Source organism: Larus michahellis, chromosome 1, assembly GCF_964199755.1.
Source record: "Larus michahellis chromosome 1, bLarMic1.1, whole genome shotgun sequence".
NCBI classification, from domain to species: Eukaryota; Metazoa; Chordata; class Aves; order Charadriiformes; family Laridae; genus Larus; species Larus michahellis.
This window is the reverse complement of record NC_133896.1, coordinates 223055038-223078707: the sequence shown is the minus strand read 5'-3', so window position 1 is coordinate 223078707 and position 23670 is coordinate 223055038. Positions and strand designations below refer to the sequence as shown.

At 42.1% G+C, this 23670-nt stretch overlaps 1 protein-coding gene across 1 annotated transcript in view; it reads right to left on the bottom strand.

Annotated features, from left to right (window-relative positions):
- The window catches only part of TMEM135 (transmembrane protein 135), a 198056-nt gene that overhangs the window by 52746 nt on the left and 121640 nt on the right, over positions 1-23670 (bottom strand). The window contains exon 6 of the mRNA XM_074572505.1: positions 19463-19509. Within this exon, the coding sequence (XP_074428606.1) occupies positions 19463-19509 (47 nt within the window). The remainder of the gene's footprint in view (positions 1-19462; positions 19510-23670) is intronic.

Below are 23670 nucleotides of genomic sequence, written 5' to 3'. Positions count from 1 at the left end.
GATCCAATGACAGATGAATTTTTCAAAATTTGAATCAAAAGGGATCTCAAAGATCAGATGTTTTCATCTTCAAGTTTATTACTTAATTAGACTGCAATTAAGAATGCTCAAAAGAAAATTAATTTCATATTCCTTTTTTGTTCTTCCTGAGAAATGCTGCCTTTTTCTGTAGTGCCTTCCACTGACACCTAGAGAACTGCTTTTCAACGGGTGCACGTGCGTGCGAGCGCGCGCATCAGTCCCAGTGTTACCCGTGATTCCAAGACCCGTTCCACTGCAAGGGCACTCTAAGAAGAGGGAAACGCGTGGGTTTAGGCACAGCGTATGGTTTCAATGTGATTTTTGACATTAGTATTTTATATTTTTGAATTACTATTAGCTGTCTATGAATCAAATGTGTCTGAAATAAGGACGTGCGAGAGACTGAAAGCGCCGCAAAAAAATCACCATCGCAACATCACATCAGCAGGTCACAGTAATAACTTCTGGGTAACTCACCATGTGCTCCCCAAAGACAACCGACAGCATACACACGGAGTAAACCCGCTGTAGATGATCACAGCTTCAACTTCAGTTTAACAAACATGTAACGTAAGCAAAAGCTTCTTACACACCCGAAGAGAAACGCATGGATATTGGGTAAGAAACCCCAGTTATGTAGTCCTGGCGCTTTCCGAGTCTTCAGTTATTAAAACAAACTCAAGCACTCAGTAACACAACGAAAACATTTCTGATAATGGTCATGAGAAGTCAATGGGTTTCCAGTAGGACGTTAGCCTGTATTATTTTAATAGAAATATTACTACTCACGAGCCTGGGACTGCCTGGGGGGTTGTGCTGATTGACCTGGACCTGACACTGCCTTGTCACCAGCTCACAGCACGCACACCACAGTGAAAACTGTCACACTCCTACCAGGAGCCACAAATAACGCTCCAAACGTCTTTAAAAGACTGGAAAGTTTAGCTGCCGACATAAGGCTCACCCTCTGTACCCGTGAGAAGAGGTGTATCAGCAAGAAGTTATCAGTAACCCGTCAGTCTGTGTCAGAGAGGGACAGCGGAGGCGTTGTTAAATCCCGACTTCGTTAAGCCAGCTTTGGAAGGCGACAAATGCAGAAAACCAAACCAGTGATTCCTTGTAGCTGGGTCTAAAATTTAACTTCTCAAAAGGACGGGGACTAATCAAATCAGTTTTTTGCCTTGATTTATCAACTATCCTTTCCAAAATTAAAAGAATAAACTTGAAACAGAATCCCAGAAAGCAGCTTTCCCATTTATTTCTACATTCCGGTTTCAAGCATTTTATTCATTTGGTTTTTCCTCAAGTACTATAGGCAGTTATCTATTTATTTAGTTCTTCACGCAGCAACGGAGAGAGAAATTTCCTAACCCAAAAATGAATAATTGGAAAAAAACCTTAAGCTACTCGGTATTTCCATCGTACAACTGATGAGATTTCAAGACTGAGAAGATTTCAAAGAACCTTCTACGGCAGCTGGTAAATAAAGGTCTGGGCTACAGTCATAAGTTTTTTTCTTTCTTTCTACAAGAGACCTTGCACTCCCAGAATAAATGCCTACAAGCATGTACTAGAGACCCAGTATAGGGTGACTACCATGCACGTTTTCGTTGCATTAAATCACAAAGGTGTTCCAGACATTCCTTAGCACGTCATCTCCCTCTTAGGACCGATCTTTGTTGCTTCAGGGACGTGTTATGTATTATGTGTTACGTATTTCGCTAGCAGTCCTTCCTCATAAATTCTACCACTAAATCCAATTTGCTGTTCTCTGGCACCTGGGTGACAGACACAAAACGTAACACTTCTAATGGGTTGTCTTTAAGGAGGGATGGTTCACTCCTTATTCAGGAACAATCCCTGCAAGCAACAGAAATTTGATTATTTTAAAAAATCTAATACAAATACTGAAATGTAGAGGTTAGTTTGACGCCACCCATTTCGCCTCCACTTACAAATGCTCGCCCACTTGAGCAGTCCTCCTGAGCTCAGAACCATAATTACGCTTCCACTTCCATCACAAGCTATAGAGAATAATCCCATAACACCACAGAAGATAGGAACAGAAGAAATTTCATATAGTCCATTCTCCATCAAACACAAGGACCACGGCTCTGCCATTCGTGTCCAACCTGGCCTTCCACGATGGACGCTGCAATGATGGAATCTCCCTGTCTGTGAACAAACTATCCCACTGCTTAGCAAGCCTTAACATAAGAAAGTTTATCCAATATAATTATTTCCAACCCGCACCTACCTTGCTTCAATTTTAGTCTATTATTCCTTTTACTTTTCACGCAAGAGAGAATTCACTATTCTTTTCCTCATTAGAGGAGTACTGCATACATGAGAAGACTACTATCAGTCTAGTCTTTTTCCAGACTCAACAAAACATTTCAAGTAATTTCAGGTTCCTCAAAGATTACGGCCTATAAACATCTGATCATTCTCATTCTGCTCTGGGCTCTGCACAATTTGTCCATGTATAGATTGAATTTTGTTACTCCAGCTGACGTTATCGACACTAAGGAGGAGGGCAATGGTAACTTCATGTGCTTTGCATGCTGTATTCTTATTTATAGAATCACAGAAGGGTTCGGGTTGGAAGGGACCTTAAAGCCCACCCAGTGCCACCCCCTGCCCTGGGCAGGGACACCTCCCACCAGACCAGGCTGCTCCAAGCCCCGTCCAGCCTGGCCTTGAACCCCTCCAGGGATGGGGCAGCCCCAGCTTCTCTGGGCAGCCTGTTCCAGTTATATATAACATATAATATATATAAAAAATAGATATAAAATATATAATATATAATATACCCCATTACAATTGTTTTTTTCCACATCCCAATACTCTGACGCATGTTCAGGTTGTAGTCGATCTCCTAAGCCCTGCTATGAAGAGCTGTGACCTAGGAAGTGGTTCCAAATTCTCTGTCTGTACAGTTAGTTCTTTCTTCCGAAGTGCAGAACCTTCCATCAAATCCATCCTACATTTTGGGAATGCTTCTCCAATTTACCAAACTGTTTTGAATGGCGCACTCATTAAATCTGTGAATAAAACCAGACATCTCAGCAGACGGGCTGGGTGTCATTGATCAACAACTTTATTAACGACAAGGATGACGACTTAGAGATATTAAGTACGTGGATGGAACCAATTATCCCTGGACGATACTTCCACTCTGATAGTAAACTCAGTACTTGGGTTTTTCGGCCAGTTTTAAGTAAGAGGTTTTTTTCTCCAGCATACTTTGAGGTCTTGCTTATGAGAATGTCACATGAGAGTCTGCCTAAAGACTTACTGAAGATATACGATATCCTCTATTACTTCTGAATCAACGAAGCCTCTTATCTTCACAGAAGGAAGCCAGATTGACTTGACACAATTCGTTCTTGACCAGTAACTGTGCATGCTGTTATTCAACTCCTTGTTTCTTCTAAGTGTCTTCAAAGAGTGTGTCTGAGGAATTACCTCAGAATTTTTTGGCATCTGCATGATCCTGGGCTAAACACTACTTTAATGTTTCATCGAAAAAAACTGAATATGCTTTCATTCAAATTTATACAGGAAAAAAAATAATCACTCACAGTATCCTGACATAGCAGAAAATTACTATTTAAAACACCTAAGATATTCTTCCAACTTTAAAAACCATAAATTTTAACCTAAAATGCATTATTTCTTACTTTTTAGAGCAAAATCTGAGCTATGCATACGACTGTTTTAACTTAATGTTTCTTCAGGTTTTTCCTCACTTACTATTTACTTATTCTCTTATTCACACCATAAGCGAAATTCAAGTTTCTTAAAAATCCAATTTGCATTGAATTTTGGAAGCACAGTTTCACCTGATGATCAGAGCCATGGTTTGGCATTAACGTTAGCAAGCGCAGAGTCACGTTCTGAACCTCAGTTTGCTACAAATCTGGTTAGTTTGGGGCAAGGATTATTTAGGCTAAAAATACAAGACTAGAAACCTTTCCTCACTATGGTTTTAGTCCAGATATCAAACAGACGAAAGAGAATAAAGAATGTCTCATTCTTCATGATACTTGAAATGGCCCATAAAGTCTCAGTTTCACAGAAGAGCTGGTTTTTCACAGCAGTTTCTTTCTCTGTGAAATTGAGACTTTACGAACTGAAGCATGTCTGTGAAAATCATCTATGACATAATTTATACTCTTCTAACCAAAAAAATGTATAAGCAGGAGGTAGGATGAAGAAGAATGATGTAATTCAATGTTTATAAAGTAGCAGACATTTGACAGGCTTCAAATTATGCCCAGGATACACTGATTGATACCATTATCCGTTAGAGTGTTTTCCCTGACATTTTATCTTAGGGCCAAAAGCCAAAAGAAAGACCACAAGCATCTAACCACAAAGTAGCTCTTATTTTCCTATTCTAGTCGGCAATTAGCTCACAGGAACAGAATTCCAAGTATTTCCAATGCCTGTAGTTAAAAATATGCTTGTTTCTAAAATAAAATATAAATGTCATATGTTAAAAGCCATATTTGGGACTGCACTCTGCAGCCTACAAATATATATTCAAGTTGGGCAGTAGTTACATGTAAAATACTTAATTGTGTGCAACCCTTACATAAACAGAAAGGCTACTTATTTTAAAAATACATACCAAAACATGTAGATTCTAATGTAATGTGATTGCCTTCCGCTTTTTATGAAATGGAGATTTTCTGCCCTGACTGCTATCAAATCAGAAACGCGCGATGGGTGCGAGTTACCGCTTTAGGACGTGAATTTCACGACCACGCCGGTGTCCCAAGAACTGCCGCTCAGTTTCTCCTTCTACAAAGGATCGTAGCAACCAAATAAAGACAGGTAACATTCACAGGACAAGCAGCAATTTCTGAAATCTAATCCATCCTCCACAAATTATGATTTATTTCTTGGTGTGACTCTCCTTTCCTAAATGCATTTTGCAAATAAACAGATTGTTCTCAAAATTTTCGTAACTGCTGCTCAAAGGGATCTCTTCTTTCTTTCCCTAACGTCAGGAGGATTTTGTTTTTCTAAATTAAATAAGCAACTACACAGATTATATCCCTCAGCTCAGCAAAACTAGATAACTATTTTTAAAAGAGCAGCAGCAAAAACAGGAAGGACTGACAGGAAACAGTTGGGAAAAGAAAGTAAGCCAAGGAGCTGGGAGAGTAAAGAAAACAAGAGAAATAAGAGTACAAAAGCATTAAATCAACTTCACTTTCACCATCTTACAAACGTACATCTCAAATCCTAATTGACATGTGAAGTTCCCCAGGAAAACGTTGCATAAGGTGATGACAAAAAGGAAAAAATAAATTTTCGCAGTTGCACAATCTGTTTGTTGTTCAGCTCTTTTTCTCTCCCTATTCTCTTTTGAAAATTGGTGAAAAAGAAAGGAGTATGTTAGGAAACTGAAATTCATGTCTCCACTCTCTCAGAAAGCCAGAATATAATAAAAGTATCCCATTCTGCTGAAAAAGGAAATGAAGAAAACATCTATTGAGTTGGTGTTTATTTGGCTTAAAGCTCTGTCTCGTTATACCGTTGCTTATGAACTTCTTCCTTCCTTAATTCTCTGACAGCAATTCTGTACCATGCCCCGCTTTTTAAAGTTAAATGATGTCCTGTCACAGGCATGCAGGAGAGACAGCCCTGTGCTTTGGGAACTGGACTGGAGCTCTATGGCTCAGAGGCATCCCCACCACAAATTCTGTCTCTGACCTTCTGCAGGCTACTTCACTCTTCCCCATAGTACTCCCTCTGTAAAATGGAAAGTGCCTCAAAAGCATGGGAAAGGGTAAGTCAATCAGCTGCCAAACCTTTACTATATAATGTTCACACATGACGAATCTCCCAGAAAAATAGTTCTAAATACGGAAGGAAAAAAATAACTTTCTATAACATCTGGCGATAAACATAGGCAGTTTTGAAATCCTGCAAAAGTAAAACCCAGTCCCTACACCCTGTGAATGGATCTTTTTATCACCAGGATTAAAGCAGCCGGAAATCTCGACTGCGCCGTGGTTCCACTCGCAGACCTTGACACTTTAATGCCGGGATCAAAGAGAGAAATCGAATCTGTGAAGCTCAATTGCTTTCTCATCATCTGACTTGTAACACCAGCCTTGTTCTGCCCGCTGCCTCGGGAGCCGCACGGGGCACAGGGGGCACTGCCACCGATCCCATCCCCGCAGAAGGCATTCCAGGGCGGCCGGGACACCGAGGTCCCCGGCGGCCACAAGCAGTTTATTCTCAAAGCCTGAGAACCAGAAGCTCTTTCCCCTCTTTTATTTTGCATTTAAGGATGACGGGAAGATGATCAACAGCCAAAGCCCAGACACATCAATACGCTCGCAGGACAAAAGCCCTTTGTGATTGACAGACGAAACCTAAAGAAGGGGAGGAGACCCCCTTTTTCTTCCTTCAGGGGGGTGGCTCCGGAGAGAGACGCCTGAAATTTCAGCCCTCAAAAGCTTCTCCTGTTACCACCAGATCACCTTGCAGGTAAACACCTTCCCGGTTCATTGAGTCACTGTTACGTATCTGAAAAAGAATCTCCGCTGAAAAGTGATAATGGTGGAAAAATACTCCCTATTGTATGGCCGTAATTCTCGCACCCCTTGTCTGCAGGTAATGCGTTTCCTCTCTCAAGGAGGCTGCGCAACTGGATCCAACTACATGTAAAGCGATCTGTTAAAACGAGGACAAGATTAATGTTGGAAAGAACGGGTTTAAATAAATTCCAGGAGCCTATGTACCATATGTCTAGAAGTGACCACACAAGGAAGACTGAACTTAATCTCTTCATATTACATTCAAAAGTTAGTATTTTCTATGAAAGAGTAAACTTATTCATTTAAAAAATCATAGAATCACAGAATCTTCATGGTTGGAAAGGACCTTTGAGATCATCGAGTCCAACCCAACAACCTACAATCTCTGCCACTAAAGCGTGCCCTGAAGTGCCACATCTAGACGTTTCTTAAACACCTCTAGGGATGGTGACTCAACCCCCTCCCTGGGCAGGCTGTCCCAGTGCCTGACCACTCTTGCAGTCAAGTAATTCTTCCGAATATCTACTCTAAACCTCCCCTGACGCAGCTTCAGATCATTTCCTCTGGTCCTGTCATTATTCCCCTGGGAGAAGAGGCCAACACCCACCTCTCTGCACCCTCCTTTCAGGGAGTTGTAGAGGGCAATGAGGTCTCCCCTCAGCCTCCTCCTCTCCAAGCTGAACATGCCCAGCTCCCTCAGCCTCTCCTCAGATGACCTGCTCTCCAGACCCCTCATGCAATGAATGAAATGCAATGAACTATCTGCAATAACTGGTGTTCCATTTTAACTCCTAAAGAAACTAATTATTTCTATAGACTATTTAGTTACATTTTTAATACCGTATACACAATACTAAAATCCCTATTTAGTTATTTTGTACCGTGCAAATTGGCACGTGTACCATGCACAGCGGCAATGGAAAAACATACAATACTTTTACTGGAATGTATTCCTTTCTTCCCATATAGTGGTAAAATCATTTGTACTACTTAACCCGTGGGAAACAACAAAACGAGCCACCTGAGTTTAGTGCAAAAGCGGTTTTGTTTCTGTTTAAAAGCAGTGAAGCCGAACAAAAGGGAAGTCACCCACGTTAAGAGTGTCTTCTTGACTTTTCACGTGTTATTACTGAGGAACAGCCATATCGGCGTACCTACCATATCATATAGGAACAGCCATATCGGCGTACCTACCATATCATATAGGAACAGCCATATCGGCGTACCTACCATATCATATAGGAACAGCCATATCGGTGTACCTACCATATCATATAGGAACAGCCATATCGGTGTACCTACCATATCGTATAGGAACAGCCATGTCGGTGTACCTACCGTATCATATAGGAACAGCCATGTCGGCGTACCTACCATATCATATAGGAACAGCCATATCGGCGTACCTACCATATCATATAGGAACAGCCATATCGGCGTACCTACCATATCATATAGGAACAGCCATGTCGGCGTACCTACCATATCGTATAGGAACAGCCATGTCGGCGTACCTACCATATCATATAGGAACAGCCATATCGGCGTACCTACCATATCATATAGGAACAGCCATATCGGCGTACCCATCATATCATATAGGAACAGCCATATCGGCGTACCTACCATATCATATAGGAACAGCCATATCGGCGTATCTACCATATCATATAGGAACAGCCATATCGGCGTACCTACCATATCATATAGGAACAGCCATGTCGGCGTACCTACCATATCATATAGGAACAGCCATATCGGCGTACCTACCATATCGTATAGGAACAGCCATATCGGCGTACCTACCATATCATATAGGAACAGCCATATCGGCGTACCTACCATATCATATAGGAACAGCCATATCGGCGTATCTACCATATCGTATAGGAACAGCCATATCGGCGTACCTACCATATCATATAGGAACAGCCATGTCGGCGTACCTACCATATCATATAGGAACAGCCATATCGGCGTACCCATCATATCATATAGGAACAGCCATATCGGCGTACCTACCATATCATATAGGAACAGCCATATCGGCGTACCTACCATATCATATAGGAACAGAGATATCAGCGTATCTCAATATGAAAAGCTGCAACCACAAAAAAAGCTGGGAGGGACGGGAATTAGACAGAACAGCATTTCCTCCGCTCACCGGCAGCCGAGGAAGTCTACTCCGCAGCCTTTCTGCGCACTGGAGGATCGGGAGCAGCGTGATTTAACCAGGGGAAAACAACAAGCCAGCCCGACTTCAGCCCACGCAGTTAATATTCCCCAGTTGGATCTAATCTAACCACGGCTTATACCTTCAAGAACTAGTTTGAAGACAAGACTATAACACAGCAATAAAATACGTGCCTACTTATTTCCATCCACTGTCACCTTTTCAACTTGAAAGACGAAGCCAAAAATAGTATGAACTGGGACTGGAAAACCTCCTGTAACAAGAAAGGTGGTTCGAGGGATTTGAGGCCGTCTCCATCTTTTTTAAAAGAAAAGCCAAGAGGACAATGATCACCTTTGTTCTGGGGTATCATTTGAGCATATTAAAGGTTTAGGTAATGCTTAGGTATATAAAAACGGAGTTGAAGACACAGAGTGCTACAAGAGCATATAATGTTTCTCTATTAGATCAAGAGGGAGGAAAAAAAAAGTGGGGGGGAAACGACCTGGTGACTTGTAAATTAGGTACCTGGATGATCCAATACAGCTTTAAATAAGTGCTCTCTCTGAAGAGCCGCAGTAAAACCGAAGACGTGAAGCTGCACGACAGCCTTAATAATGCAACCACCCGTGTTCTCCCACTCCTTCTGCGACAGCTCGTTCACGGCTGGTGGGAACCCTCTCCCGCGTGGCCTTTTACACCTTCACTGCGGACACCGTCCTCTCTCCCCTCCGTGCATTCCTCTGGTCAAGCCGCGTCTCTGGTAACGAGAGCAGGCAAAGGAGCAGCAGCCAGTTTTGGCACTTGGCGTAGCCCATCAGCCATCCTCGGGTGTATGCAGAGGCAAAGGGGCGAGAGGGATTCAGAAAAGAAAAGGTTTGGAATGGAGAGGAGCATCCCTTTCCCCACCGCCTCCTCCCGGCCCCTTCCCTCGCGGCAGCTCCCAGCGCCGCTGCCGGCAGCTGGCACGGGGTGAGCCGCACAAGTCACCCGTCTCCGCGGATAACACCACCGCTGCTGTGGTAGGCTCGGTCTCACCTTTCCTGTCCCCTCGCCCGCTTTTCAGGAGACACTGCGGAGCTGACGGCTGGGACGGGGCCGGCAGAGACGGGCACTGGGCACGGGCACGGCCCCGCACCGGGACGGCACCAGGGAACGGCGGCTCTGATTTTTAAGAGATGCTTCTCTCCTCCTAAAACTTACTATCAAAAGGAGCATTTGAGATATCGTAGAGGTATTTATGCTCATCCCTTTGAACACCTAAATCCTACCACGCAGATGCTGAGGTTTGTTTTCGCTCTCTGGGATGCACACAGACGCGGCTCCGACACCTCTTACCGGAGACACACGTGGGCTCCTCGACGCCGCCTGGCCTGGCACCACCGCCAAACCGCGGCTGACAGCAAAATAACGGGAGCGAGGAATATAAACCCATGTGGCAGGCATTTCCTCGGAAAAAACTGTCAATCCAACAGACATTGAGCGATTAACTGTTAGGGGTTTGGACTAGATGATCGCTAAAGGTTCCTTCCAAGCCCTACAATTCTGTGATCCGTGAGCTACCATCATCAAGACACCGTAAGTCTTCTCTTGGGACACTCTCAGGAAAGCAGTCCGCTAACTCCTGGTGCCTCAAGGCTAGTAAGTTCCAGTAACATTTCAGCATCACAAACATGCAGATTCAGAAGGTAAACTCGAATAGTAAATGTTACATTCTAATCCCTAAACTTACTAGGTTGTTATCACACACTTTCTCAAGAAAAATTTATACGGCACCAGGAAAAAAGCATATTGACTGGACATTATTTGACAGGTGTCTAACTCAAAGGAATACTTTAAACACTATTCTCAAATTGGGAAAAAAAAAAGACAGACATAGGTGAATATTACCAAAATTCAGTAGCAAGTCCATGATAACATGGTTGTGTGTTTTTTGAAAGATAAAAATAAAACAAAAGCAAATTTAAATTGCCTTCTCAATTCATGAGAGGCATCTCTAGGATGCATCTGAAGTAGAAATGGTTTCTCCTCTTACTCTTGACTAGGATCTAGAGAAATTACAAAGTCCACCGCAGTTTTATACTTTATATTCCTGTACAAATTAAATGAATTTTATTTAGAATTCAGAAAGAGGCTTTCAAATATTTGACATAATTTTTCCATGTAGGAAAGCACTAATTCTATGATGTCTTTTTCCTGTCATTCCCATTCCCCTGGCTTTGGTCATAACCCAGAAAAATCAATACTTAAGTATATAATTTTATACATATATATGTCCCCTTCCTTTTTTGCTCTTATTAGCAGAATTTTTCATATTAAAGCCAAAAAATGTTCATGAAATAGAAGGCTAATACAAGCCATGTATGCAGAACAAGTTAGAAAAACCATGGAAAAATCACGGACGCGTGACCTCTCAGCATTTCATGAATTCTTACCACTTATCACCTCTCAGAACTATTTTAATATGGTTTCGAGGTAAATTTAAGGAAAGACATTAGCTTAGATTTATCCCACCTAGATTTATGCAAGTAAGCTTGGGGCCCAGTCACCTCTATCACCAGCTAGAGAGAGACAACTCTGCAACATCCGTGAAGCCCACACAAGATGGGAAGTGCCCTCTTGATTTGCCATCTTTTTCCTAATATTTCCTAACCTAAACATATGAGACGGGTGCCTAAAACTGAAGATGAATTTTGAAAACCTGTTTACAACAGGAACCACAGACACGCCGAAGATCACATTGCTGTAAGGTTCTCTTTAACGCTGCACTGGAAATCAGAATTTATTTCTTTTAATTGTATGGATACCAGTATTGTCCCATTCCTCCCACACTACGGAAATGAACACGGGAGAAACAGTGATTTGTACTTGCAAATATAAGAATACAGAAACAGAAAAACTGTGATTTGCCCATGGACGTCCTACAGCAGCCACCACAGATTAAAGGAGGTGCAAGGACATTGTCAGGAGATGCTCCTGAACCTACTGACCATGCCCACCATGTCCTGCTGGACACCACAACTTTGCGCCCTATTATATATTTTCTTTGTAATGCTTTTAAGTCTAGAAATTATTCTTACCTGTACGAAAAATATGTCAAATTTTTGCACTTCAAATATACGCTTAAGGCTTATCTTTAACTCTGCTACCTCCTTTTTAAGACAGAGGCAGACGCACCACGGGAGCTTGGGGACATCAGGCTCCCTCCACGGTGAATGCAGAGAGCGCCAGGACCAGAGCTCGGCAAACCTCGGCAGCAACCTCCAACCAAAACCCAAACAACACTACATGACGCTGCAAGGTTTAAGGGACAAAAAAAAAGAAAAAGCCAAGCCTGGTAAAACAGTATGAGAGAGAGAAAAAAACCCAAAATGCTCCATGAAAATAAAGAAGTAAAAATACTTTTTCACCTTCTATTCTATTGGTGTATAAACAGAAGACAGACCATCTGACCTTTCTACCCACACATTTATACCTGGGCTGAGCACATGTGACCCTCAAGGCCGTGCCCTGCCAGAGAAGGGCCAGCGGTGACCTCCGAGGTTATCTGCTCCTCCGCAGCCCCCTCCTGAAATGCCGCGTTTTACTTTTGCTCACACTAAATAAAATCAACTGATATTTACAGCGTTTCTTAGGAGACTGCGTGTTTTCACCTACCCACCAGGTCAACCAAAGTACCTAAGAAATCAAGTTTCACGACAGTTACCAAAACAATGCTAACTTTGAGAGGTTTATATAAGGACAGCAAAAAACGTATATAAACATGGAAAAAAATTCTCACCGGCTTTTTTCTTCTGATTATTACCTTGTAATTCAATAGCAGAGGACTTTTAATGTGCTCCCATAACTCTACAGCAAATGTAAAAGACTTAAAAATAATCTTTATAAGACAGAGGGAGAGTATTTGATATTAAATCCATATAACAGTAACTCTGACTACTAAGTTTGCTCATTCTACAGTAAAAAAGCAAGTAGAATTAAAAGGCAAAAATATCTTTCAAGTAGTTGCTTCTGTACAAAAGGGAGCTTCGGTGACTAAACGAGAGACTGATACGGCACCGGTACCACACGTATTTAAAAGAAAATAAAGGCACTTTGAAATATCATGTCGAAAGTACTGAATAAATTACAGGATACGTGTCTCACGGGGAAAGAAGAGTAAATAGCTGTAATTTGGGAAGCTAGAATTTCATTAATGAGATAAAGGGCTCTGCAAACAAAAGGACCTTTCTTAAAGGTTTTCAGTGACTTTACACAAGTTTCAATATTCCATCTTAATGGCAGTATATGACAGTAGATGTTCTTTCATTATATTTTTCATGATCCATTTTGAATCACTAGATAATACATAATGATAGTAAGAGACCAGGAGCCTTGTGTCGTGAGCTACCCAAACCCCGAGTTACGAAAACCACCACGTTCTGCTGAGAAATCACAGCAACTGTCTGAAATCATTGTTTCAGAGAACAACATTTTAACACCTATCTCTACAGAAGGCAGACTTTATCCTCAACTTATGATCAGTCAATCGTCAGAAACATCCAGCTTCCCATAATAGCTGGTTTCAGCTCGTACGTGGGGCTTTCCTTTCTAGGGTTCAGAACAGATGAATTAACATATGCCTATTATAAACCAGGAGTATATAGTCTAAGGATTAACTACTATAGCAACCAGTGCCGTCGTCTGCCAACACGTATTCACACAAATTGCTGGATTTCCTAAATTTATGTGGCTCAGATTTATATGTAGGTGTTCATTTATTGTGCGGAGATTGCAAGTTTTCTATTACGTGGATTTCTTCAAATACGCACCACCACTGCATCACCCTTCCAAAAAACCCCACTGTAAAACTCAACATAAAACTGCTACTAAAATAACATTAATTAAATTGTATTTTACAAATATTTATTTTATGCATATGAGATTTCTGCTGCTTGTTCATTTTACTCTATTCAATTATTCTGAATCAGTATTCTGGACAGAAAGTACCATGAATTATTTGAACTGAAATAAGATGACATGAAGTCATGGTATAATCAAAAACTTTCCTCCCATAACCTTAATTCCATGCAAACTGCAATTTTATTTTTTTTTTAAATAGAAGCATTAAAGAGAAGTGTGCTTTTGTATCAAGACACTTCAAAAATGGTGCATTTGTAACCAAATCACACATGACACCATATGACATGACAAGCGACATTTTTTTGAGGAAGTGATGAGTATTAAGTTCCCAGTGGAGCTCAGTGTCACCGGAAAAGGAATTCCTAAAGATATGGGAATGTTCCTCTCTCCAGACACACTTCTGTACGTAAGTTTTTGAGGAAAAAAAAAGGTGGAAAGGGAAAGAATCCTGTTTCAACTGTGGTTACCTACACGGGTGCATTAAACACACCTTATGGAGACGGCACTACCCAAGTTACCGTACACCACAGTTATCCACAAGTGCGTGACGCATCATTTCATCACTTCCACTGGAGCTGAGCAGAGCACTCTGAGACAAAACAGAGGCATAAGTTAGCAGAAAAGAACCAGAAAAAGAGGATGGAAAAAAGAAAAAAAAAAAAAAAGAAAAGAAAAAAAAAAAAGAGACACTAAAATATGCTTCCTCTGTCTGTAAATATAACATTGCTGCTTGTAAACCTATCATCTGCATTGCAGCTGCTATTTTCCTTGTATTTTCTTCTATTTTTTCTCCTGTCTGCTGACTTGATCTTATTTTTTCCCCCTCTTCATCGCTCTCTCCTTCCCTGTTCCTACTGTCTTCCCTTCTCTATTGCTCTTCTGAATTTACCTTTCATTCTGACTCCCTTCTTCTCACGTTACCTATTCTGCAGTAACTATTCCTGGTTTTTCTTCTACCACGTTCTGTAACCTCCCTTCTTAGCTCTTGAGATTTGGCGCCTTCTTCTTCTTCTTGTCCCGTAGCAGATGCAATAACGTTTGAACAGTCCAACAGAATTTGGGGGAAACCCCAGGGATAAATATCAAGGCTGCTTGACAAAGCTTTCAACTAGCGCAGAACATCTGCCATGGGGATGGGCTGGGAGGAGCAGGGGGAGCAAGTCAACACGATGTGAGGACAAAGCCTTCCAACAGAGAGTAAAGGGCATTCATTTTACAATTGGAGAAACCTTTTATTTACCAAATGATAGGAAGATTACCTGAATACTTCCATTTTTTTTTAATAACGAACTCCTCAGATCCATTACAGAGGCTTCTGAACCTTCCTCCTGCTTTGGAGGCAGAGATCAGATGCGTTGATGGGGTTGGCAATCAGAGAGAAACATCAGCGAATTACAACTGCCTGGCCAAAGGACCAGCACAGAATTTGTTTTGAAAACAATTCAAGAGAGACATTACGATGAGAAAATTCGTTATTCTAGGAAAGGAAATAACTCAAAGAAATCGAGAAGAACTTGCCTATACTTCCACAGACGAGGAGTCATACACCTGTTGCAGCCCTATTTCCTAACGGTGTGGGTAGGAGAACACCCACACCAAGGGAGAGGTACCATCGTGTTACAGTCTTGTGCCATATTGATTTTGTTCTCTTTTAGTGGGTAACTGTAAACCAGAGCGCTTGCCTTCCAGAAGCAACACCGAGCAAGCTCAACTTAACACGGCAACCTGAAAGACATCCTGAAAGTTGTGGGATATACAGAATATACCTTCGTTCTGCCACGAAGACGACAGTTTTGAACTTTCCGACCCAAATTGCTCTTCATCTCCTAGGCTCAGCAAAGCTCACGCTGGTACGCACTCACTTTAAAACGACGAAAGTCCACGTGAATGCCGAAGAGCATCTCTGTTTCACAGGCCCACCCCAATCACTACCCCAATGGCAGCGACTGCGCATGGCGGTACGAGCTCTGCACGGAAAACGCTCCAGCTCAAAACTACACAGAGCAAAACCAGCAGCTAAATCCAGTTAACCCTGGAGCCACCAGGAATGCTGGTGCCAACCAGAGCGACCGACTGGGGACATCAATCACTTTTAAGTTCAGAAAACTTAACAATAGCCTCAGGTAAGGCAATTTATAGGAACCCAGAAAATAAAGACTACTTCACTTTTATTCCTTGTGTCATTTGACTCTCAAGCGTCTCTCGTATTTTGGTAGCTATGCTGACATTAAGTCTCATTTCCGAAGGGTTTTAAGCTTCAGATTACACCGTTTAGAAATTAGGATTTTATCTCTAATGACGAAAGGGTTTACATATGATCTTGGTGACCAGAAGTGCTACTGCTCTCAGCACCTGTTAGAACATTGTGGCGGGATGGAGAGGACAAAAAGCCACCTCTGAGAGCGTCAATAAATGCTTGTATGCAGTGAACAGCATTTCACAGTCGATGGGAAAATATTCTACAAGCCAAGCAGATCTGACTTTGAATAAGGTATTCTTCTGAGACTTTTCCGAAGGTACTGTAATTCTAGTACGATTTTGTCAGTTTGATCCGCTTATGATTAGGAAAAGGAAGAAGTGATTTTGAGTCATCAAACAGAGGAAATGCAGTTTAGCAACTCTCCCGATTCTTTTCTATTTTAGATAACAATGGAGACGGGAAGATTGCCTCCCTGTGGGCTCTGGATAGATCCACAGAGGATTCCTCCGCGGGTTGTCCAAAATCTTACGGAAAGGAATCAATGATGAATTAACATATAGGGTAAGACAACGACCAACTCACAATCCCAGTCCAGACAAACTCAACAAAAACTTTGAGGACTGATGGAGCGACCTCGTCTGTCTTCTCCCTGGGTAGCTGTTCCTCTCCTACTAAATTTCCACGACTAGATATCCTGGAAGAACACTTTAATTCAGTGTGGTAGAAGAGTCACATTTCTCCCTCTATGAATTTTCAGAGATGCCCCTGGACCGCTGACGTGTTCCCTGCCCTCCTGTCCCCACTCCATACATTTTACAAGACATGGCGATTTCTACAGCACCCAGCTGTAATTTGGCATTTTTTCCAGGTACACCTTGCAAGTTGCATTCAACAACGCACGGCAAGGTTCTCCTCCTCCAAAGACTTCACTGGCCACTGTCTTTGATAGCTTATTCCATGTGATATTTCACAGTGTGACAGTCACTGATGCGCATCAAAAAGTGGAGGAGACTGAGGAAGTCCAATATTCCTTTCCCTAAGTGGTAACCCTGTATTATACACAATCTGTTCCTACGGATCTGGAAAGATAGATAATCCGTAGCCTCGCCAGGGAGTCTTTTCTCTGCTTCTTTCTTAAGATTTCCTGCCTCACTGTCTAAGTGAGCTCATCCATGCTGCAATTTATTACCGTAAGAAGAAATGTCTTCCTGTGTTATCTCTTATCCTTTCTATCACAGCCGGTGAGAACAGACTATTTATTCTCTTCCTCTTTTCAGCAGTCTTGTAAGCACATGGAGACAGTTATTCCATCCCTTATTTATTTTTTTTTAAGAAGTAAACAACCGCAATCCATCCTTTTTAAATAAACCACGTTTTCCAAACTCCAGATCACTGGAGGAAAAAATCTGAGGTTTCTCTGCCTCTTCTGTACTCTTCTTAGCGTGTAATAATCAAACAGGACACAAAAATGCACTGAGGACTTCTTAAAGTACAACAAAAAGACGATTTTATGTACCTCTCAAGCTCTACGCATCCCATCACGGCGTTTCCCGTGTTACAGGAGTGTGACGTTGTCGGCTTACACTCAGCTGTCAGTGTGCGACGGTTACTGGTGGGTGTTTTCCAGTGAACTGCTCCCGAACCCTTTGATTCCCCACCGCTCCTTACCTGCAACCGTGTCCCCGCAGCCCCGGCACCACCAACGCGCTTTACAGCTTCGCGACTGAATTCCAACCCTGTTCTGCAAAGCAACTGCACTTCCCAGCCAGCAGTTTTACCTGCACATGTAACAACCACTTTCACTGTTATCTTCGTCGTTATTTAAATATAAAAATACTAAACAAAGGAGGGCCTGAGCGGGTGCTTGTCAACGCAGTCAATACATCCTCTGGCTGACAGTGGTACCCTGCCGATAACTCTGTCCACGTATTATCCTGGGCGTTCTGTGCTTACCCAAAGGTATTTTCACACAGACCGTCTGTACCTCGGTACTTTAGGAAAGTACCACATGAACCACTGGGAAGCAGTTCTAACCACAAAACCAATTACACTCAGAAAGAAAGAAGAAAACAAGTTGCTCTGTGCTAACTATTTTTTGATAAATCTTCTTTGATTTATTGTATTTGTTCATGTTTACAAACAAAAAAAATTATTTTGATTTTTTTTTTTCCTTCTGAGAATTAAACTACTGGACCTATAACCTCCTGGTCCTCTGTTTTAATTCTGGTGTTACAACACCAGAGACAAAGGAATTAAATGTTGCTGCTGATTGCTCAACCGGACGACCATCAAGCCTGGCACGGAGCGACTAATTTTAGAAGAGAAAGTGGTTTGGAGCCCATTCAACTGTCAGTGCTGCTGTGTCAGGTCAGGGAGGAATTCACCAAACACCTCCGGGCTCCGGTCAGTCCTCATTTAACTTCCAGGTTGTCTCTAAAACACCGCTCCATTACCAAAGACATAAACAAGAGACAATTAGCTTCCTCCAAAATCACACATTTCTTGCTTTGACCAGCATTTTAGTGTTTTGGGTTGGTTTAACCAGCGTTCATACAGACAGGTGTCTAACTTCAACCTTCCAAGTCAAATTCTCCGAGGTTGCTGTGCCATGACTCCGGGAAGCAGAAGGAAATAAAACAAGACGACTGCCAATACAAGGGTCTTAATGGGTGGTAGATGAAAGGAGGAATGCTTCTTCGAATCCTTTAAATTAACGGCTTTCCCTTATCCACGGACTGTTCTTGGCCAATATCCATAAGTAATTCGTAAGTAATGGAATTACGAAAAAACAAGCTGCAGCTTCCAGAGTTTTGCAATTACCAGGGGATCACACGGCTTGAAGAGCCATACATGGCTACGTGCCACAGAAAATTCTAAGTCAAAGGGCTGGAGTCAAAGGTTACTTCAGCAAGCAACTTTCCAGCTTGAGATATAATACAGAAAATTTGAGAGGTCTGGTGTTTAAGAGGGAAGCAATGACAAGGCAAATGACTTATTACATACATCTTGCAAACCAAGAGAGAGAAAAGTTATTCAAATGAGTGTCTCATCCGATCCCACTACTTTATGTTTTAAAAGTGGATGACGACTGATAACTTGTGAAAAATTAACAAAAATTAAAAATGGATTACTACCGATAACTTATGAATAATTAAAAGGAAGTTGCACCTGCACGTGTCGAATATTTGCTATTATTTAAGACTGTAAAATCTCATTTTCCTGTCTCCTCTGTTTTCAGCAGAAGACAAACCGTTATCCTCCCTGACGTAAGCTATTTAAGAACTTACATGAAAAGCATCATTGCAGCCGTTTTCATACTATGTAATATTAGATCTCCGGGGTCTTAATTATGAGATGAGAGGAGGCTCCTTAAGTAGTCAGTATAATCTCCAGATTTAAAGCATTTAACTCAGCATTTCCCTTTTTAGCCTAATTATGTTCACAGCACTGGCTTTTTAATGACACAGAAGCACTCCGCTCAATTCGGAGAGCTTGAGTTGAGAACATACAAGTTTCCAGATGAATAACAAAAATCATGTAAGCTCTTAGAAACCCCGTTTAAAATAATCTTTACAAACATAAATAGATATACTAGCAACATACCTGAAAAAGAACATGAACAGAGCAGCTGTGATGCAGAACAAAAGGACCTACAAGAAGGAGAAAGAGCGTTACTACATTAAACATCCCACTACAACTGCATGTTCTGGATCGTCAAGATTTTACAACTGTTACTTTAAAAGTCACACTTTATTTATATGACTGATGAGCCAGAATGAAAACTTGTCTGAATCCACCAAAAAGGATTCTCCTGTTTCTAGTGGGCTTCGAGTCGTCCCTGTGGAAGCCAAAAGAACATATGAAATCCAAGCCAGGGCAGTGGGGCAACAAACAGAGCAAATGATGCCATAAGTAGTCTGGAATAAAATAATAAATATTAAAAAAAACCCAAAAAACGCAATAGAATGAAATAACGCAGTCTTGCTCTAGATGATAAAGGAGCCAATTTAGCAGCTCCCCCACACCGAGAGGGGAACGTCCTACTTCTCTGCTGGGGCTCAGTGCTCTTACCTCCTCCTTACCACCCGCACAGTCACTCCAAAATGCTGACGAAAACTAACTCGAGGAGGAAAAAAAAGTAAATCACAACTTTGGAGAGTTTTTTGCCCATTTGGTGCGATAAGGAAATGACTGGAAGGGTGTAAAATCGTCAGGGCAGGCAGAGCGAAAAGGGAGGAGAGGGAATGAGTGCCAGGAGCAGAAGAGGGCAGAGAGGATGAAGCCATCCTCCTTGAGAGAACAATAAGCCGCGGCACCTTGACTGCAGAACCGCTCGTACGCACAGCTGGTTCAGAAACAGCCACACCGTGCTTCACGTTCACAGCCTGCCTTCACCCACGTCGACTTTGCCAGATAAAGCTCGAGAGTGAGCAACTACTCTTTTGTTCTAGATACACCCGTCCATATTCATACCATCACTCGGGAGGCAAAAACCTTACAGAAACACTGAAAATGGTATAGAAAACACTTGCACTTATTTTCCAGGGTTCAAGAAGTTTTGATCACGATCGGATACACATAGCTTAACTGGTAAGAAATGGGAATGGTGGCAGCAGCGCATATTTGAGTGCTAAACGCGCAGAACAGTAGGCTGCTGTGCTGATCGAGATCAGAAGGTGTGATAAGAATTTGAATAGGAAAAGTTTACAATGACTCTCAGAGAAAAAAATCTTACAATGAGACCATTTCCCTTTCCTAAGTCCTCTGGCGTGTGACTTAAAATTATGTCACACAGACATTAAAATGTTTACTGTATGAACTACCCGTTTTATTTAATTTTCCTTCACCAGTACTATCGCATTTTATTATTCTGCATCAAAAATGTGAACATCTGAAATAATTTTATATTAAATCATTACGGTAAAGTGAATACAATGATATATTTCAGAGCAAACTAGCAGCAAAAGCAGATTACATTTAAACCCAAGTTCTACTTAAAAACACCTACCAAAGTTCAAGCCATATTTAACCATTCAAACAACAGCCACCATTTCCTTGGATGCCATTTCTGGGAGACAGAAGGGACAAGAAGCCTTGACGCCCCGAGCAATGATATTGAGAAATAAGTGAGAAATGGCAAAGAACCAGTTTTCTGGGGGAGAGAAAAACAAAACGGCATGCCTTTGCATATTAGAAACGCCCACTTCACTGTGCATAGTGGAAACACTTCGCTAAGCAGTCTCTCTTTCTTGCCCTTTTTTCTTTTATTCCTTTTTTACGTTTTTTTTAAATAAGTTTGATAACAACCTAACAAGTACTTATGCATGTCATTACGATCCCCTCTGAGCTCTCCTCCAGGCTAAAGCACCCCAGCTCTCAGCTTCTCCATGTATGAGAGATGCTCCAAGTCCTACATCATCCTAATGACCCTTCACTCCAGTATGTCCATGTCTGTCTCATACTGGGAAACCCAGCACTGGACACAACCCCACGACGCGTGTCACCGGGGCTGAGAGGGAAAGAACCACCTCACTTGATCTGCTGGCAATGCTTCTCTAATGCAGCCAAGAGGCTGGTGGCCTCCATTGCTGGAAGGGCCCCTTGCTGGCTCACGTTCAGCTTGGTGTCCACCAGGACCCCCAAGTTCTTTTCTGCAAAGCTGCTTTCCAGATGCCCCCAGCATGTACTGGTGCCTGGGGTTATTCCTCCCCAGGGGCAGGACTTGGCGCTTCCCTTTGTTGAACCTCATGAGGTTCCCGTCGGCCCATTTCTCCAGCCGGTTGAGGTTCCTCTGGATGGCAGCACAACCAACTCCTCCCACTTTGGTATCACCTGCAAGCCTACTGAGGGTGCAGCCTCCCGTCCACTCATCCAGGTCACTAATGAAGATGCTACTGACCCCTGATGCTATGTATGGGCCCCTGGCGTAAAACCACCATTGACTGGCTTCCCGATGGACTTTGTGCTGCTGATGACAACCCTTCAAGCCCGTCGGTTCAGCCCAGACGGTTTTCAGTCCACCTCATCATCCACCTATCATCAATTTGTCTATAATCTGTATTCCGTTTGGCAAAATCTGGGCAATTTAAAGAACTTGCTTAATCTACCTCTAGAATTATCAGATGTCTCCCAGAACTTACAAATATTCTTTGAAAACAATAATAATAACAAAAAAAAGATGTGGAAGACCTTGGCCAAGTGGAAAAGAGGAAGCTGGTACCAATTATTGTAAATGAGAAGTTCAGGGAACATTAGCCTGTCAACCAGGCCACTTCTAACACCCACAACTATACTAGAATAAATTATTTGAAAGAGTCAGTTTATAAACATCTAGATAACAAGACCGCAAGAAACAATCAACACAATAAACAAGTTAATTAAAACTATTGTAATTTTCTTCTTTGACAGATGTTTTAAGAAAAAGAGCAGGTGTAATTTACCTGAACTTTAATGCACCTTTGTGGCAGTCGCATACATTAATTAAGTAAGTGGGCACAGAGCTGCTCAGGAACACACAGGGGACAAAGCCAATAATTACCAGTTCATTATCAAACTAAAAGGCATTTTAACTGAGGCCGCCAAAGAGGTTTTGTAATGATTTGAATGATGGAGCAGAGATTATGTCACAAATTGACAAAACCCTTTAGAGGTCATGTCTTCACACAAAGCCACTGAATTGCCCTAAGCCAACAAGATGAAATTCAATAAAAACAAGTAGGAAGTAGCTGGCAGGAGAAATCACATACATAAAAACCATGACAAGAAACAACTGCAGAGGGAGTACAAGAGTACGACAAGTTCCACAGGTCACAAGTAAACAGGCACCAGCAATGCAATGCCGCGGAAAGCGCTGCAAAATACTACAGGCTCTTTCAGAAGCGGAGGAGGCAAAACATGGCAGTGTATTGCACTCATGACCCGGTGCGAGCGACAACCCACTACTGTTAAAGAAAAGCATAGACAAAACAAGACAGTCCAGAAGAGCACGGCGAAAATACCAGGCGTGTGGCGTACGGCTGGTGGGAAACACTTAAACTAAGGAAGAGGTAGCTAGTGACAAACGTGACAACTATTTTCATTTAATTATCATATACTGACAAATCTGCCTCTCGAGTACAGGGGGAGGAAGACAGGGCTAAATCTACAGCGAAGACAACTTAGGTTAGGAATTAGGAAGAGGTCTCTCTACGGGGTAGTGATACACTGGAAATAGCTGCCTGTGAGACTGCGGAAGCTCCTTTATCGGAGGTGTTTAGAATCAGTAGAGGCAAACACCTCCTAGCGAAGCTCCGGGCGTTTGACACGCTCTCGTACACGACTGAAGGACAGTGCAGCTAAACCAGGGTGTTTTACACAGAGTGCACGGGCCAGCGTGGAAAGCCCACTGACCGTCGTCTTACCACAGCATCAAGAAACAGAAGGCAAATGGTCACCATGCTCCAAAATTAAGCTACTTTCAAAATAAGCCTTTTTTTTCAGCTTTCCCCTAGCCTATAGAATTTTTTGTAGCATCCTCAGTACAATATTTTAGCAATAATAGCAATAATAATAGCAATACCTATTTTAGATTTAAAAATAACTATACTAAAAAAGAAAAAAGACCAAGGCCTACAGAAATGTAATTCTAAATGTGAAGTGAATTTAAGCCTTAAAGTCTAGTGAGTTGGACATCTCATTTGAGATGTTTCTTGCGGAGTCCACCAGTTTTTGATTTACGATACAAGGTCAACAAATTGTGCTTGGCAACACACAGACCTTGAAACTTTCCAGCTGCAGGAACAGATGCAACAAGCGGACAACCCCCGTGTTTC